Below are 18,169 nucleotides of genomic sequence, written 5' to 3' on the forward strand. Positions count from 1 at the left end.
ATGGCCCCCAAGGTCTCCCGATCTGACCCCCTTAGACTTTTATCTTTGGGGTCATCTGAAGACAATTGTCTATGGTGTGAAGATACGAGATGTGCGGCTCCTGAAACTACAGATAATTGATGCCTGTGCTGGCATTTCTCCAACGGTGTTGCGATTAGTGTGTCAAGAGAGGGAGAAGAGGGTTGCATTGACAATCCAACACAATGGGCAGCACATTGAACACATTTTATAAGTGGTCAGAAACTTGTAAATAACTCATGAAAGAATAAAGTTACGTTGAAACCAAGCACACCATTGCTTTTTTTGTGACATTACCAATACGTTTGATGTGTCACATGGCCCTCTTCCTATTGAAAAAACAAAAGTTGTATCCAAGATGGCCGACTTCTAAATGGCCACCATGGTCACCACCCATCATGAGGAGTTTGTCCCCTCACATATACTAATGTGCCACAAACAGGACTTTAATACCACCAACCATTCCCAAGTTATTACGGTGTTATTACGGTAAATGGCCCACCCTGTACAATGAGTCAGCTTGTCAAAAAGCTCTCTTAACCTTTACTTTTTAATTACTGTTATTTTGTTTTAAAAAAGCATCCTTGGTTTGGTTGTACACTTCAGTTGGTTTTCTAAGCACATCGACCAGCTTGTGAGTGGTTTTGTGTAACCTGAGGCACTAAAAGAGAGCCTGAACTCACCGTAGTGGTTTTAACTCGGCCTCCGGGCTGCGTACAAGTCCAGCCAGATCTATTGACTAACAGGTCGCAACCCTCGTCCTCCAAACATGGCACCATCTCACACCATTGCTTTTTCCGAACAATACCAGCTGCGGAGGAGACACAGAGAGAAAAAGAGTGATTAGGAGAGTGACCTGGGGGGGTTGGGGGGTGAAATAAACAGATGAAGAGAAATGATAGGGAGAAGTCAATGCAAAGATGTAACGATTAAGACAGAAGAAGAGCGGGTCGGGGAATGACAGATGGAGGAAGACAGATACGGGCAAAGTTATAACAGGATTGAAAAATGATGGAAAAGCAGAGATGTGAAAAAAATGTAGAAATATAAATGGAAAAAAGAAGGAGCAATGTGGTGGTGGTGGGGTGAGAGATGAGATGTGGAGGTAGATGAAGAGCAATGAAGTAAAGGGACAATTGAGAGGTATGAACGCAGACGATGACAGTGAGAGATGAGGGAAAGATGGGGAGAATCAGACAGATGGAGTGAAATGGAGAGAGCTGTGATCAGTCAGGTAAATAAAATCAAACATCTCAAATGATATTTAGGAGGCTTTACAGCCATCTTGCCTTCAGCAACATTTCAACCAGGATGATATATTTTGTTAGCACGCCACCTAAATTTTTACCACAAGGGATTTAAAAAACAAAATAAAAACAATTCATATGTTAAATACAGTTGGAACAATCTGGGACATTCAGTGCACATTTTGTCATAGCTGTATGACAAATGTTTTTCCAGCACTGCTCTGCTTTATTGAAGTTTCAGACTCCAGTTAGTTAGTTTCTACTCGTCTCTCAAAAGCAATAGGATTCAGCCCATTACATAGAGGCTGAACACGTACTAGGCTTCACTGACAGACTGAGACACAGTGACAAGACTGATAAATGTATTGACAACTGAAGCAGGCTTCTGTCAATTCAAAGAGAGTGTTGTTGGAGGTGCAATGTATTCTTTCACCTGCACTTACGCTGGCATAGGTTCCCAGTCATCCCTGTCTTTAGTGCTTGAGTTGAAGGCAAATAGCATCTTATTTTAATTCTACTTTTTCTAGTGAATATTGGAGATTTTTTGTTTGTTTTGGACATTCTTAATATATTTTGTGTCCCAAAAAGGGGCAGTACTGCTGCTCACTGCTTTGAGCAGGTCCTTGTTGCATTGCAGGCATTGTGTGTTACACTGTCACACTATTTGGCTATCTATCCACAGTAATGTGAAAAGAAATGTTGTGTTTTTTTGCTTGGAAAATACAAGACAAACACAGAGTTTGTTCAATTCTAATAGTCAACACTCAGTGTGACCACCTGTTTTTCAGTTTTATTGTCTTTTCCTTTAAATAGTCTTCAGAATATTTCTCCAGGCTTCTTAAAAGACATTCAAAGCTCTTCTTTGGATGTTGGCTACCTTTTGTTCTGTTCTCTGTCAAGATGATCCCACAATGCTTCAACAATGTTGAAATCCCGGCTCTAGGAAGACCAATCAATGATTGACTATTTAAATTTGTGTTTTATTATCCAGGCTGAAATGCAGCCCCAAACATGACGGCACCTCCACCGTGTTTTGCAGATGATTGTAGACACTCACTGGTGTTACTCTCTTGAGCTCCTCCGTACATACTGATGAAGGTATGTGGATTTATCACTCTATAAGACCTGTTTCCAACAATTTTCAGATCAGTCCTTGTATAATTTTGCATATTTTAGATTTTTCATGAATGGCTGCTTGGCAGCCACCTTACACTGAGGTCATTTCTTATGAGGCTGACAAGCTGAAGGGCCAGATGTGTCTCTCAGATCCTGTGTCAGGTCTTTGCTGGATATTTTTTCCCTTTTCTTAAGGACATGGCTTTCAGGTCCAGTTCATCTGCTGTAGATAGTACTATATCACTTTTGTCCTCCACTTGTTCAGTTTCCTCAGATTTCTTTTATTAAGGGCACATTGCACACCATACTGAGTTATGCCAAGTTTTGGAATCACCTTGTTGGAGCTAAAATATTATTATTATGCCTGTCAAACTGTGTTATCATCGGTATCATTTTCTGTAGATTTAAATAAAGAAATCAGAAACAAATTATGTGATTTTGCCACAGATTGGTTGTAACAAAGTTACAACCAGCCGTGTTGTAAGAAAGCTGGAGAAGTGTTGCTCAAAACCACTTTAAGATATTGCACGACAGTCTGACTCACTGGAAGGAAAACATAATGAAATGGGTGGCTAGAGATATTTGCGCAGTACTTTTAAAATTCGGATTAAATGGTTTTTCATCACAAAAGAACCCCGTAATTGTATTTATCCTGACGTACAAACACGGCCATCCAATAGGTAATTTTAATATCTGCAGTTTTCAATTGTAAATAAGCTTCCGTTCAGGGGTTCAGCCTATTTCTTACTGAGTTTTCGACTGTAAGTCATCCATCATATAGCCCCACTAAGTTATCAGGAGTCTTTATTGTCTTCAGCTGCAGCAGAAGTTTGTGAGTTATAGAAAATCAGACAAGATATATGCAGCTAGCTGCTTTCTGTGACAGGCCATGCTGCAGAATGAATCATCAATAAGCATCATCAAAGGATCACAAATTTACATTAAACTCGTGGCTTTGGAAAAGAGCCTCTATGATAACATATTAGCACCAGATTGCATAATAGCAGCCCGGATGAATTTACTGAATATTAAATGAGTAAATGAATGAATATTTCATTTTCATGTCTGGCATTTACATGTCCCATCTGTTAGATTTGTATTGTTGATTGTCATTTATGCTTAGAAATATTTACTTATATATGCTTAGAGTTTTGTAATTAGTTGTAGATTGGTAGAGGTTTTGATCCTTGATAGTCTGCAAACTTTGTGTGTATTAGACAGCACTTTGGGAGCATGAGAGGTCATACCGTGTCTTATTATTTTATGGTCGGATTAACGTAGTTGCGTCTGTTCTAGTCTAAGTGCTCTTTGTTTAGATGAACTGCAGGACTTCCTCACCGTGTTATCTAGGATGAACCATCTAGGGTGAGGGGGAGGCTACCCTCTTCCTGACCAAGGATGTTTGACCCTTTGATCAGCAGTCCCCACACACACACACACACACACACACACACACACACACACACACACACACACACACACACACACACACACAGGCAAGGTACTCTTTGTTTGTATGTAGACGTCGTATGCTAATGAACCTATGCATATTCATGTAACCTCAATAAAAGGACAGTGTATGGGAGAACGGACGAGACCAACTGGAGTCAAGCGGTTGTCCGGTTCTCTCCCGTGCACGAGTAACATGAAGAACTTTGCCTATTTGTGTCTTGCTTAGCAGTGTAATTATATTGTCTTAACGTTCCAGCGAATAGGTTTATGCTACAAACCTAACACCATCCCTTACTAATGTGTTATTCAGACACGTTACCTAACAACAAACCAAACATGACATGTTAACCACCATCGTGCAACATCGGAATCACCCAGACATGCACATAAATGTAAACAAATGTAAACATAAACAAAAGGCTACCACAGATAACGCTCTAGGAGATATTTCATTATGGAAATCCAACAAATATACATGCACATAAACACAGGCCCCTAAACCTAAAGCATAATACATGTGACATCTGCATGTACTCGTGACAACCATTTCAACCATTTGTGTGTGTGTGTGTGTGTGTATATATATATATATATATATATATATATATATGTTAGGGGTGCAACGATATTCGTATCGATATTGAACCGTTTGATACAGTGCTTTCGGTTCGGTACGCATATGTATCGAACAATACAACATTTGTAATTTATTTTATCAACTTTCCTTCTGACGATGCTGTCTGTGTTGAGCGCTCAGTGAATCTGCGTTCGACTACTCCGCCTAGGCTGCACTGTCGAGCGCAGATCCACTGAGCGCTCAACACAGACAGCATAGTCAGGAGGAAGAGCGCAGGGCAAGCTAGCGAGACAGAAGTTAAGCTCTCCTTGCAAGATGGACCTCCCCCACCCTCATTCAGATCTGGCGTTTGGAATTATTTTGGTTTTCATGTGACGTATGACCCTGAAGGTAAGCGAGTCATGGACTAAAGTAAAACAGTATGTTGGATGTGCCATGCAATGCTTAATTACATTGGTGTGAACTAGTGTGTTAGCGCAGTTAGCTCGTTAACGTGTTGGCCGTCTAGCCCCATGCACGGGGCGATCGGCGGTAGCTCGTTAATGGAGATTTGCCGTGTTGTGGCGTTAAGGTCATTTCAACGAGATTAACCTGAAAGCACTAGTGGGAACACAACGAATATGACTGCACATTTACGCCGACATCATCCTAGTGCAAAGACAAAAACAACAAGCATGCTACTAACTTTAGCCGAGTCATTTAGACAGCTGTTAGTGTAACGATGTAAAAGAATGGATATGGTTTTGTTGTTGTTAAATTCCTGTTAAACTTGGGATCGCAACCATGGGTTTATTTTGGAACTTTTATTTTGAAAATCCGCAGCGGAAGTCTGCTACTGGTAAACGGGCTACCCCCTAAGCCTATCGTTAGTAGCAATGAAGCTTTTGCTGTGGTAAGTTCCTCTCCGTCCGCTCTCACAGAGCATGAGTTTAAAACATATTTGAAAATCCTCATTGAAGCTAATATGACAGTGCACTAACTGCATGAACTGCCCATACGGTAGTATTTGAGTAGATTTCAGGTTTATGACCGTGTTTTGCAGTTAATAGATTAGACGGTAAGAAAAATGGACACGTGGAGCTAGCGGGTAACAGCTAGAGGAGGCTGTCGTGTCTAATAATTTTGAAACTTCTCTCAATAGTTTGGGCGGAATCCTGTTGCTGAAACCCATGGTTATTCATGTCCCATGTTATTGCAGGTATGTGTACTTTGAAACATGTATATGGTTGAGCTGCAGGCTAATTCTGTTTAAGACATATTGCTTATTAAGTTTGCCCAGTAGATGGCAGCATTGTTCCATTTACTATTGTACGTAAAAGGGAATTTTGGCTTTGGTTTATTTATATTTACATGAATGTGCATTTAAGTGAATTAATTTTTCTTTTGTTATCTAAACCACAACGCAGTAATGTTTCTATTTTATTTTCCGTGATAAGTATTGTTGCCATTTTATTTTTCAATCAATATTTGTTTTTATTTATTTGGGAAAACTAAGAGTTCCACTATACGATCATAAGCCTATAGTGAGTAGCAATGAAGCTTTCGCTGTGTTTGGGCGGAATCCTGTTGTTGAAACCCATGGTTATTCATGTCCCATGTTATTGCAGGGGAATAAATCACGCCTGAGCTCTACCCACTTCGAGTCCAGAGAGTTTTATTCACACAGCGCTGGAAAGAGAAGCTGACCATGGGTTACATTGGTGCCGTGAGCCGTCAATCGAGTGTTTGGACGGTGGACTCCTCTCAGCAACGTGGGCCAGTTTCAGCGCTGCACGTTTGTGATTCATTGTTGTTCTTTCTGACACATTTTTTTTTTTAAAAAAGGAGCATATATAGCATTTTTGTTTTATTCTAGTTGTTGTGATGGACATCACAGAGGAGGGATCGAGTACTCCTAATGTTGTTGGTAGGGGTAGGGGGTTGTTATGTTCCCCTTTGCGTTTGCGTTATGACACTCCTGTTAGTGGGCGTGGTTTTGTTAGGGGGGATAGTCAGGGGATCCCAGGGCCCCAGTCCAGTGAAGGGGTTGTTGTCCCTCCCCCTAGCCATGTGTCACACACGTCTCAGAACAACAGTTCACCTTCTCCTAACCCAGATACTATTGCCACGGAGATTGTGAGTCAGATGGGGGATGTGATCCAACTGGTTGGTCAGAGAGTAGCGCAGAGTATCTTAACCCAGCTCAGCCCGTCTGCTAGTACCCCCTTACCTGCACCTACGGCCACACCTTTCCATGCTGTGTCATCTACATCTGCTGTTGATGCTGCGCCGGTGCAATTTGTGTCCCACAGGAAGCTTAAGGACCCACCATGCTTTAGAGGGGATGGTTCTGATCTCATTTCTGTGAGAGAGTGGGAGGATCTGATTAGAGCCTTTATAAAGCTGGGGAGTCTGAGACCCGAAGAACAGGCTGAGGAGATTCTTGTTCATTTGAGAGGCAAGGCTAAGGATGTGGTCCAGGTTGGCATTAGAAACAGTGTCGTAGATGTCACACGTGATCCTGAGGCTATTTTTGGAATCCTGAGGAGACACTTTGACTCTGCTCAGTGCTCACCTCTTCCACTGGCAGACTTCTACACCACTCTCCCAGAGAAAGGCGAAAGTGCATTCGATTACTGGCTTAGGCTGCACCGTGCTGTTGATCTTGCTGTTGAGCGCCTGAAGGAACGAGGACAGGCATTGGGTAGCCCCAGCACTGAGGTCACCCGAATGTTCATCAAAAACTGTCCCTCCCCTGAGCTTGCCATGATCTTTAGATCAAAGACAATTGATAAATGGACAGCCAATGAGGTCCAGGAAATCCTGTGTGAGTCCCACTCTGGAGGAACATTGAACTCAAGCAGCACGACGGCCGAGAGAGTTGCAGTGAATACGCAGCAGATATCAACAGCGTTGCCTGTCCAGCCAACAGAGAAGCACATTCAGCCACAGTCGACAGATTCAGCTGCTTTGGAGCGGCTCATAGGCATGCTTGAGAAGGTTCTTCTGCAAAGATCCTTTCAGCCTGGTTTGACCACACGGCCTAACTCCAGACGTTCCAGGATTGAGGGCCTACATGATAAGCCCTGCTCCGTCTGTCATGATATGTCGCACACAGCTTTCATGCACTGCCGAGATCACAAACTCTGTTTTCTGTGCCACTCACCTGACCACACCAGGCGTGCCTGTCCTGGATCCTCGTCGTCTTCTGCCCCTCGACGGTCGGAAAACTAGTTGATCCACATTTGAGGGAGGAAAGTGTGGATCATCTGAGTGACTCTCCCACTTGCGACAGCGATGACCTGGGATCCATGTATGAATCTCTGTGCTCCACTTCGCCACCTGGTACGACAGTTGTCTTCCAAATGACGCAAAGAATTAAGAAATCTGACAGTTTGTTTTATACGACTGTGGGGACTGTGGGCGGAGTTTCACTGAGAGCCATGATCGACAGTGGCTCTATGTCGTGCTCTATTAGTGAGGCTACTGCTACGCGGCTTTTACAGTCCTGCCCTGATCTGAAGCTCGAACCAGCTAATGACATTGTTGTTGTTGGTGCTGGGGGCCACCAGTTCCAACCTAAAGCAGTTTGTGATTTGGAAGTGACTCTTTATGGTTTCAAGCTGCTCATCCCCACGCTGGTTATTCCAGGCCAAAGTGACGACATGATTATTGGCAGTAACGCTATTAAATCGTTGATTCATGTAATGAAGAATACGGATGAGTATTGGAGGCTTGTATCTATTTCAGGTGATGTCACCAATGATGACTGTAGACAGTTTTTATCCATGCTTTCCAATGTTGAGCGTTGGCGAGGAGGGGCGGTGCCTGATAAGATTGGCACAGTGAAGTTGAGACAGCGTGTTACGCTGGAACCCCTTCAGGAACACCTTGTGTGGGGTAAATTACCTCCCTCTTCACCTCTATCAGCAGGCTGCACTGTTATTGTTGAGCCTACACAGTCACGGTGTAGACCCAGAGACATCCTGGTTGGCCGCTCCGTCTCATCATTGTGGGGTGACAAATGGGTTCCTCTCAAGGTGATTAACCCCAGCAACAAGCGTGTGATTCTGAGGAAGAACTGTAAAATCGCTGATGTCTACCCCTGTGTCGCAGTTGAAGAGCTGTCTCCCCCTGAAAAGATCATGTCTAACAGCCACTCTTTTGAACAGGGTTCTGTTCCCATAAGGTCTGTTGAACAAAGGAAGGAACTCTTGCACAGACTAGGACTACAAGACTTGGACTTAGACAGTTGTGAGGTGTCTGACAGATGGAAAGATCAGCTTCTGCAGCTTGTGGAAAAGTATGAGTCTATCTTTTCTAAGGATAAAATGGACTGTGGAGAAGCTACCGATTTTGTCCACAAAATACACCTTGTGGATGAGAAGCCTTTTCGTTTGCCTTATCGCAGAGTACCGCCGAGTCAGTATGAGAAGCTAAGAACTGCTCTGAATGAGATGGAAGAAAGGGACATAATCCGGAAGTCGAACAGTGAGTATGCATCGCCGCTGGTCTTGGTGTGGAAGAAGGATGGCAGCCTGCGCATTTGCACTGATTTCAGATGGCTCAATGCAAAGACTGTTAAAGACGCGCACCCGCTGCCACACCAAGCCGACGCCCTGGCTGCTCTCAGTGGAAATGTTCTCTTTTCAACAATGGATTTGACCTCTGGATTTTACAATGTGCCTCTCTACGAGCCTCACAAGAAATACACAGCATTCTCCTCGCCCTTTGGTCTCCATGAGTACAACCGGATGCCTCAGGGCCTGTCGAACAGTCCGGCGACATTCATGAGAATGATGATGTCGATCTTTGGTGACGAGAATTTCAGCAGCTTGCTTTGTTACTTGGACGACTTGATGGTGTTTGCGCCTGACGAGGCAACTGCCCTTCAGCGTCTTGAGATGGTCTTCTCTCGGTTGAGGAGTCACAACCTTAAGCTGGCCCCTAAGAAATGCCATCTTCTTAAGAGGTCAGTTAGATTTCTTGGACATGTCATTTGTGCGGATGGTGTGAGAACTGATCCGGACAAGGTTAACACCATTACCAACATCAGGGAAGAACAGCTTATGGAGAGCGATGGTGTGACTCCCTCCCAGAAGAAGATCCGGTCCTTCTTAGGAATGATCCTCTATTACCAACATTTCATCCCTGATTGTTCTGCGAAGGCCAAGCCCTTGTTCAGGTTACTTTCGGGACGACAGGCAATTCCCCATGGGAGGAAAGGAAAGAAGCTCAGGAAGCAACCCTCTGCCAAACCATCTCTGACACCAAGTGACTGGACATCAGCATGTCGCACATCATTTCAAACGCTCAAGATGGAACTAGTTAATGTTGTCACCCTGGCTCATCCCAACTTTAGTGAGCCTTTCATCCTGGCGGTTGATGCCTCCTTTGATGGCATCGGGGCAGTACTCTCACAGGTTTCTCCTGGCGAGACAGTGGCTCGACCTGTTGCCTTTGCCAGCAAGACATTGTCACGGTCTCAGATGAACTACCCAGCGCACAGACTAGAGTTCTTGGCGCTTAAATGGGCCGTGTGTGACAAGTTCAGCCACTGGCTGAAAGGAAGGCACTTCACTGCTTGGACAGACAATAACCCCTTGTCCTACATCTTGACAAAGCCACGTTTAGATGCTTGTGAGCAGAGATGGGTGGCGAAGCTCGCGGCATATGATTTTGATCTAAAGTATGTGCCAGGGGTTAGAAATACAGTTGCTGATGCTTTGAGCCGTGAACCATTTGTCGAGTCATGTATTGGTCATCGTTTGCTGAAAGAACCTTATGTTGCCCTGCTAGATGAGGTCAACGGGGTTGTGAGAGGTACTGTGCAGGATGCTTTTCGGCTGACTAACAACTGCCACATTGTTCAAGACACAGAGCCAGACTCACCAGACTCTGTTTCTGAGTGCGACCTTCAGAGTGAGAGGGGTTCGATCGATGCTGATGAGGTGTCAGCTGTGCTGAGTGCGCAGTGTGACCATGGTTTGACCAATGTCAACCCACCTTTATCACAGCTCCCTGAGGTGGACCCGGTCGTTCCTCTTCCCCAAAGCCAGCTCTCGAGCCTTCAGCAACAAGATCAGGCAATAAACAGAGTCCTTTTCTATGTGCGAAGAAAAAGGAAGGCTACGAGGCGAGAAGCAGCTTCAGAACCAGGTGGTGTTGGTGGACTTCTCAGGCAGTGGAAGAAGCTTAAAGTGCAGAACGGCATCCTGTACAGGGTGATAAGGCATCACCGCTTGAGTAGAAAGATTTTTCAGTTTGTTGTTCCTGATAGCCTGAAGGTTCAAGTCCTCCTCAGCCTTCATGATAATGCAGGCCATCAGGGCCAGGCACGAACACTTTCCCTCGCCCGTGAGAGGTTTTTCTGGGTCGGGATGGAGAGAGACATAACCAACCATGTTCGACAGTGTGAGAGATGTGTGGTTGGAAAAACACCTGAACCTCATGCCTGTGCACCACTAGAGAACATCCAGACGTCAGAGCCGATGGAGCTAGTGTGCATAGACTTTTGGACTGCTGAGCTCAGCGATAATAAGAAAGTGGATGTCCTGGTCGTAACCGATCATTTCTCCAAGATGGCACATGCCTTCCCCTGCCGAAACCAGTCTGCAAAACATGTCGCACGCAGGTTGTGGGATGATTTCTTTTGTGTTTATGGCTTTCCCAAGAGGATTCATTCGGATCAGGGATCAAACTTTGAGAGCAGACTGTTGAAGGACCTCTTAGAGATGGCAGGTGTGCAGAAATCGCATACTACGCCATATCATCCTATGGGCAATGGGGTCACTGAACGGTTCAACAGGACACTTGGGAATATGCTGAGGACTCTCCCTTCTACAGCCAAGGCTAGGTGGCCTCAGATGTTACGCACTCTCACGTTCTGCTACAATTGCACAGTGCATGAGACGACTGGTTTGGCCCCCTTTTATGTCATGTTTGGGCGAGTCCCACGCCTCCCTGTTGACATGATGTTCCAACATGTGCTGCAAAATGATGATGTGATCAGCCACCATGAGTTTGTCTCACGGTTGCGGAAAGACCTGTTTGATGCCTCACAGATTGCCCAGAACCACGCTTTTCACGAGCAAGCGCGCCATGCCAGACTCTACAACCGCAAAGTCAAAGGCTCACCTCTGGCTGTAGGTGATAGAGTGTTGTTGGCCAATCGTGGTGAAAGGGGAAAAAGAAAGTTAGCCGACAAGTGGGATCCCACGCCTTATGATGTTGTGTCAGTTAGGTCTGGGATCAATGTGTACAGGATAAGAGAGAGCCACACAGGCAAGGAAAGAGTTGTACACAGGAACCTCCTTCTCCCTGTTAACTTCCTGGGCTTAGGTGTGGAAGGGAGTCTGGCCTCCCGTGCTGACTTGGACGGAGGGAACCCGAACAGTGGAGATGACCAAGGGTCTGTGAGGTCAACACAGATGGATCATCATGACAGGACACTGGACTGGCTGCTGAAAACGCCAGAGATACAGGGTCTCGCTAATGAGCCGGTGGAAGTTGAAGGTTCCCTCGACGTGGGACACCATTCTCTCTGCGTTGTGGACCCCAGCAGTGGCTCTATCGCAGCGGAGGACCCACCCCCTGAAGTTAATGCTGAAGTGTTTGAAAACTCCATTAGTGAATTCCCCTTGCCTGCTCCCGTGATCAGTGATGCTGCTCTCCGTCAAGGCTCTGAACCTGTTGCCGTGGCTCCTGTGGTTCCCATGGCTGATGTTGACTTAGATCTTGCTATTTGCACACAGCCTCAGACTATTCAGGTGGGCATGGATGGGCTAGCTATCACTAGGTATGGGAGAAGTGTTAGGCCTCCCAAGAGACTGATTTGTGAGATGGCAGCGCAGAAAGTTGAGGAAACTTCTTCTGTTTCAGGGTCAGTTTTTGCATTTCTGACTAGTATGTTTTAGCTCTGAGGGAATTGACTTGGTTTCATGTATCTTTCGACTTATTTTTTTGTGTGGTCCAGGATGTGATTTGGAGTATTATTTCGGGTGCTCTTATATGTGATGTTAAGGAGGTGTAGATGGCATCTTCTCTAGTCTGTTGAAGGTATTGGGCTTGGTACCACCCAATGTCTCGACACTTTTATATAAAAGGATTCTGTATCGACAATGATTAATATTAGTGTATCGATTTTACCCCGAAGCACCTGCTGTTCATAGTTCTTTTGTTTCTGGCCCTTGATACTCCCTTGAACTGGTTTGGAGTTTAACAGAATTTAAGGGGGGTGTATGTAACGATGTAAAAGAATGGATATGGTTTTGTTGTTGTTAAATTCCTGTTAAACTTGGGATCGCAACCATGGGTTTATTTTGGAACTTTTATTTTGAAAATCCGCAGCGGAAGTCTGCTACTGGTAAACGGGCTACCCCCTAAGCCTATCGTTAGTAGCAATGAAGCTTTCGCTGTGGTAAGTTCCTCTCCGTCCGCTCTCACAGAGCATGAGTTTAAAACATATTTGAAAATCCTCATTGAAGCTAATATGACAGTGCACTAACTGCATGAACTGCCCATACGGTAGTATTTGAGTAGATTTCAGGTTTATGACCGTGTTTTGCAGTTAATAGATTAGACGGTAAGAAAAATGGACACGTGGAGCTAGCGGGTAACAGCTAGAGGAGGCTGTCGTGTCTAATAATTTTGAAACTTCTCTCAATAGTTTGGGCGGAATCCTGTTGCTGAAACCCATGGTTATTCATGTCCCATGTTATTGCAGGTATGTGTACTTTGAAACATGTATATGGTTGAGCTGCAGGCTAATTCTGTTTAAGACATATTGCTTATTAAGTTTGCCCAGTAGATGGCAGCATTGTTCAATTTACTATTGTACGTAAAAGGGAATTTTGGCTTTGGTTTATTTATATTTACATGAATGTGCATTTAAGTGAATTAATTTTTCTTTTGTTATCTAAACCACAACGCAGTAATGTTTCTATTTTATTTTCCGTGATAAGTATTGTTGCCATTTTATTTTTCAATCAATATTTGTTTTTATTTATTTGGGAAAACTAAGAGTTCCACTATACGATCATAAGCCTATAGTGAGTAGCAATGAAGCTTTCGCTGTGTTTGGGCGGAATCCTGTTGTTGAAACCCATGGTTATTCATGTCCCATGTTATTGCAGGGGAATAAATCACGCCTGAGCTCTACCCACTTCGAGTCCAGAGAGTTTTATTCACACAGCGCTGGAAAGAGAAGCTGACCAGGGGTTACATTAGCACGTGATTCTCCTTATGCTGCTGAGAATATAGCCCAGAAGAAGCGGATAGTATAGCTTTTATTTTGGAAAGAGACATTTCTCTGTAATAAACTCTCTTTTCCAAAGATGAGTGATTCCTCAATCAGATACAGGGCTCGCAATATCGCTAGCCCGACGTCCTGGGGCTAGCGATCTCTCCAGTCGGGCTACAAAAATCTCTCTGCCCTGCCCGTCGGGCTATTGTAGGAAAAATATATGTCAATGCTTTTGCATTCTTTCAGAAATGTAGCTGGGTAATTATGTCATTGGCATCGGTGAGCCACTGTCAATATGTGACATATTGAAATCGCGTTTGAATTTGCGCTTGTTTTTTTGCTTTCACTTTGCAATGACAGCACTGATCTGTGAGTGATGATAATTTGTGCACCAATTCCTCTGACATCGTCTTATTAATCGTTAGCTTACTATGCAAACATGACAAGTGAAATCTCCCGCAGCAAGCTTAAACATGTGAGAGGTTGATCGCGCAGAGAATCGCTGAGCTTATGTGAGTCCGTGTGTAAAAGTAGCAGTATATATATTTTAGTTCTGCTGAGCCAAATAAGACAGGTCGGGGTGAAGAAGTGACAGCCAAAGAAAAGCTTACCACAAAACGGAGAAGTTATGACAAATGAGACTATAAGGCAAAAAGAAAGTGCAGCTTTATGGTTTCATGGACAAAAGAATTTCTGTGGCTGCAATATGACGAGCTAAATAACCAGGGGTGCACATAAGTGGTCCGCAGGTGCGCATTCGCTGTCAAAATAAAAAACGCGCACAAGGGTTAGGGTTAAATTTAAAAACTGTACTTTTGAGTTAAAATATATATTTATAATTTTAATAAATGACAAATTAAAAAGGCATGAACATTTTTTTGTATCGAAAATATTTGGAAACCGAATTTCCCAGAGGAACCCACCCGAGGGATTACCGTAATAAAGTCTTATCTTATCTTATCTTATCTTATCTTCAAATTTCATCCATCTACGCAACATCGTCGGAAGCATGTTTCCTTTCCTGTGTTTTAGAAAGATATTAAGAAAGTGGAAAAACGCAGTCAAAATGACATCAAATTGAAGCTGCATTCCCAATCGCAACTCCAATCAGGAACATGAACTTTTTAAACAACATTTGTCATAAACTGTGATGTAAAGGACAATTTGAAATCTGTTTAACTCAAAACGTGAAAATATCCGGTGACATTAAACGTGCCCCGTGCGGATTTCCTTATAAACAAACATTATTATTGTAAACAAAAGCTTGACAAGATTTCTCAAAAATAATGGCTGCTGGAGGAAAAATAGATAATAAAAGAAAAAAACAAACAAACTAAGGGTCATTATGTATGTGGTGCAATAGGTTGCTTTTACAAACCCCTTTAAAGATAAGGTGTTTAATCAAGGCCTCGTGGTTTGGCTTGGCTCTCAATCTTTACAACTGAAAAACTGTGTTTGAGAAAAAATATTAAAGGATGAAAACCATGCAACACACATCCACATGAACATGTAAATCAGAGCCACAAAAATGAAAAGGAGATGAACTGAGACAGATAGATGAGAATGGATGAAGACAAAGTAGAGGAAGAGCGTATCTAGATAACATTCTTGACCATTACAGGATATGGGCGAGATAAAGTAAGAAGGATACATTCATACTCATATCAGTATGCATTTATGGATTGAAAATTGTATTCTTTAATGGGTAACAGTGAAACCTAGAATGAATTGTAGTGCAAACATACATCATATTTTTTTCACGGCGTATTCGCTGTCTTATAAAACGGGTGGGAATTGTGCTCGCTTCCGTATCTATAAATTTTCCCGAAGGGCACCTTCAGTAGCTGTAATAACCTCGCATGCAAATCATCGGCAAGCATGCTTCTCGATGTTAATACCTTATCACCATAAACAATATTTATATAGCAATCAATCTATAGAATATGCATACCTTATCGAGCACTACATTGCCAAATAACGCAAGTACCGTGAACAAGGTGTCAGCTCAGTAAAACGGGAGCTTCAAATTGACATCCGTGTGAAGCATTGTTATTATTGAGTGCGTTTTGCTGACATGCTGCTTCAGGTTGAATTACTTGGCGCTACTGCATTTCGCCTCAAGGCTAGCTGCACCCAAGGAATATAATCTATGTTTAACTTCACTATTTTTACTTCAGGGACAAAGTTTCACAAGGCAAAAGAAAGCAATTTCAAACAGTTCAAAATCTGAAACCTATTAAAAACTGTCAGCATATGTGCATAAGCGCATTGCCCTGTCATTCTGCGGAAGATGCATTTCAAAAGTTATTGTTGCAGTTTGCCTGTTAAACAGTTCACTGGCTATCAATCTCTAGACATCTAGAAGTGCTAAGTATCTGTAAGATCAGTATTGTTGATCCTCCTTAAAGCCTCCCTGCATCCCTGCCCAGTTCAGTAGGCTTTGAAATGAAGTGCTTGTCATATGGTGTCTGAAACCACACTATCCTGATTATTTCTCATGTCACAAGTGGACAGTGGTGACTGACAATGTTGGTCATTTTTGGTTGGTCATAATCTCTGCATCAGGCATAAGCTGAACTTTTCTGTTTTTTCAAACACCATTTCTTAGTTCTTAATTCCATCACTGTTCACATGTACAAATGAGCGAAGAACCCGGAGTCCCTTTATGTAAAGCTTTTCCAAAGGTTTGTGCTGTTATTCCCACTGGAACAATTACTGAATCTCAGCTTGTCACAAAATAAGCTATAAAAACGGACGTGATTAGAGGAACACTTCTTACAAACTAGTAACTTTGAAGAATTCCCTGGCCTTCACATCTTCTCTAACAAGCTTTTCCTTACAGGTGTTCCTAAGAGATGTAATTTATATCCTTTATGTTTTACATGCACATAGTTCACATGAACTGCAACAGGTGTCGTCTCTCCATTTTGCACATTGATATTATACTATTACTCATATTTTGGGGGCAGCGGTGGCTCAGGTGATAGAGCTGGTCATCAACCAATCGGAAGGTCAGTGGCTTGAATTTTGGCTTTGCCTGCCCGTTTGCCACAGCATCCTTGCGCACAATACTGTACCCTAAGTTGTGTCTGATGCTTTCAGAGTGTCAGTTTATGTGTAAATGTTAGATAAAAGTGTTTAGGTATAGATACAAGATATGAATGTGTGTATAATATTGGTTACCTGAGACTTCCAGTAGAAAGAGCTTTGAGTGCTACTATTGCTGGATATTTCAAAATCTTTTCTTTTAGATCTATTTTGACATGTTTTAAATTTGGTTTTGGCTGTCCGATTCCAAAAGTTTCTTCTTTTTTTCAGCTATTCCTCGATGGACATGCGAAAGTTGGGTTCAAGTTCATATAATATTAAAATGTCCACTCCAGCTTCAGCTTGCTGGCAGATGGGCTCATATAATCTTTCATTTAATGAAAGATTCATTGTTGACTCCGACCTCCCTAGTCCCCGAGGCAGCAAAGCAACCCCAAACCATAGCATTTTTAACTACCATCCTTCACAGTCTCCACAGGCATCCTCAGCTTCTTTCTTCTGTTTTTCTGAAGGCCTGAGAGAGCTCTTTAGATCATGGTAGAGCACAAACTTCAATAGGAAAAAGGGTACAAAATCCTGGATTGTAATAAATCAGACAGGTTCCACCTGTTACTCTGTAAAAGAGCTCAAATATTATGGATGTAATAAATAGATGGGTGTGCTAACTCTGTCCATGTGTTTATTTGGTTTTGTGTAATTATACTGAAGACGCCATCTTTATATGTTGACAGCGTTCCAAAGATAAATGGCGACAAGCTTTTGCCTCAGCTACCTGTTGCCGTGACCCTACAATAGTCTGAATTAGCATCCCAGCCGCTCCTTTTAACAGCTGCATTCTTCAAGTTCAAAGTTCAAGGAAATTCTTGAGTCTAACAAGTATTTTCAACATTTTTCTCAAGAAAACCTCCAAAACAAACATTCTAAATTGCATTGTACTTCCATGCGTGGGCAATAAAAAGTTTTCTATTTCTACCCTAACATGCTCTGTCCGAAATACAAAACATTTGTTTTCCTTTTAATACTACTAACCTAATCTGTTTAAGATTTTTAAATATAGTCTTTTGTGGAATAATGTCCTTGTGTGATGTTTTTGTACTCACAGTTTATGTGTGAGTACAAAAACTTCTGAACTATAAACAGAACTACTCGGCAGCAGTAAGTGTAATGTAGCAGAAATGATGTAAAGCAAGCCTTTGAAGATGCAAAGGGGAAAATTAAAGGACATATTGTAAACAAACTATTCACTTGGGTGAAGCGAAAATCATGTCAGATGTAATAGCTCGAGGCCTGGCAGTGCTCTCAAGAGTTTCTTTTTTCTTCTTCCTTTTGTTATTTAATCCATTACTGTGAATCTGTCTAATGAATGTTGTCATCAAGGTCACTAAACAATTCACAAACAGGTTTTGTTTAACTTCTGAATTACCATCCAGTAGGGTGACCCTCAGCTGATGAAGATGTATCGTGATGTCTGGTAAATATCAGTAATGA

General features: G+C 42.8%; 1 protein-coding gene across 1 annotated transcript in view; it reads right to left on the minus strand.

Annotated features, from left to right (window-relative positions):
* The window catches only part of LOC146650143 (chemokine-like protein TAFA-5), a 128,667-nt gene that overhangs the window by 20,308 nt on the left and 90,190 nt on the right, over window positions 1-18,169 (minus strand). Inside the window, exon 3 of the mRNA XM_085386474.1 lies at window positions 702-829. Within this exon, the coding sequence (XP_085242600.1) occupies window positions 702-829 (128 nt within the window). The remainder of the gene's footprint in view (window positions 1-701; window positions 830-18,169) is intronic.

The sequence above is a fragment of the Rhamphochromis longiceps genome, linkage group LG17, assembly GCF_057381845.1.
Source record: "Rhamphochromis longiceps isolate RC_006_pf linkage group LG17, R_longiceps_female_GT1.1, whole genome shotgun sequence".
Lineage (NCBI taxonomy): Eukaryota > Metazoa > Chordata > Actinopteri > Cichliformes > Cichlidae > Rhamphochromis > Rhamphochromis longiceps.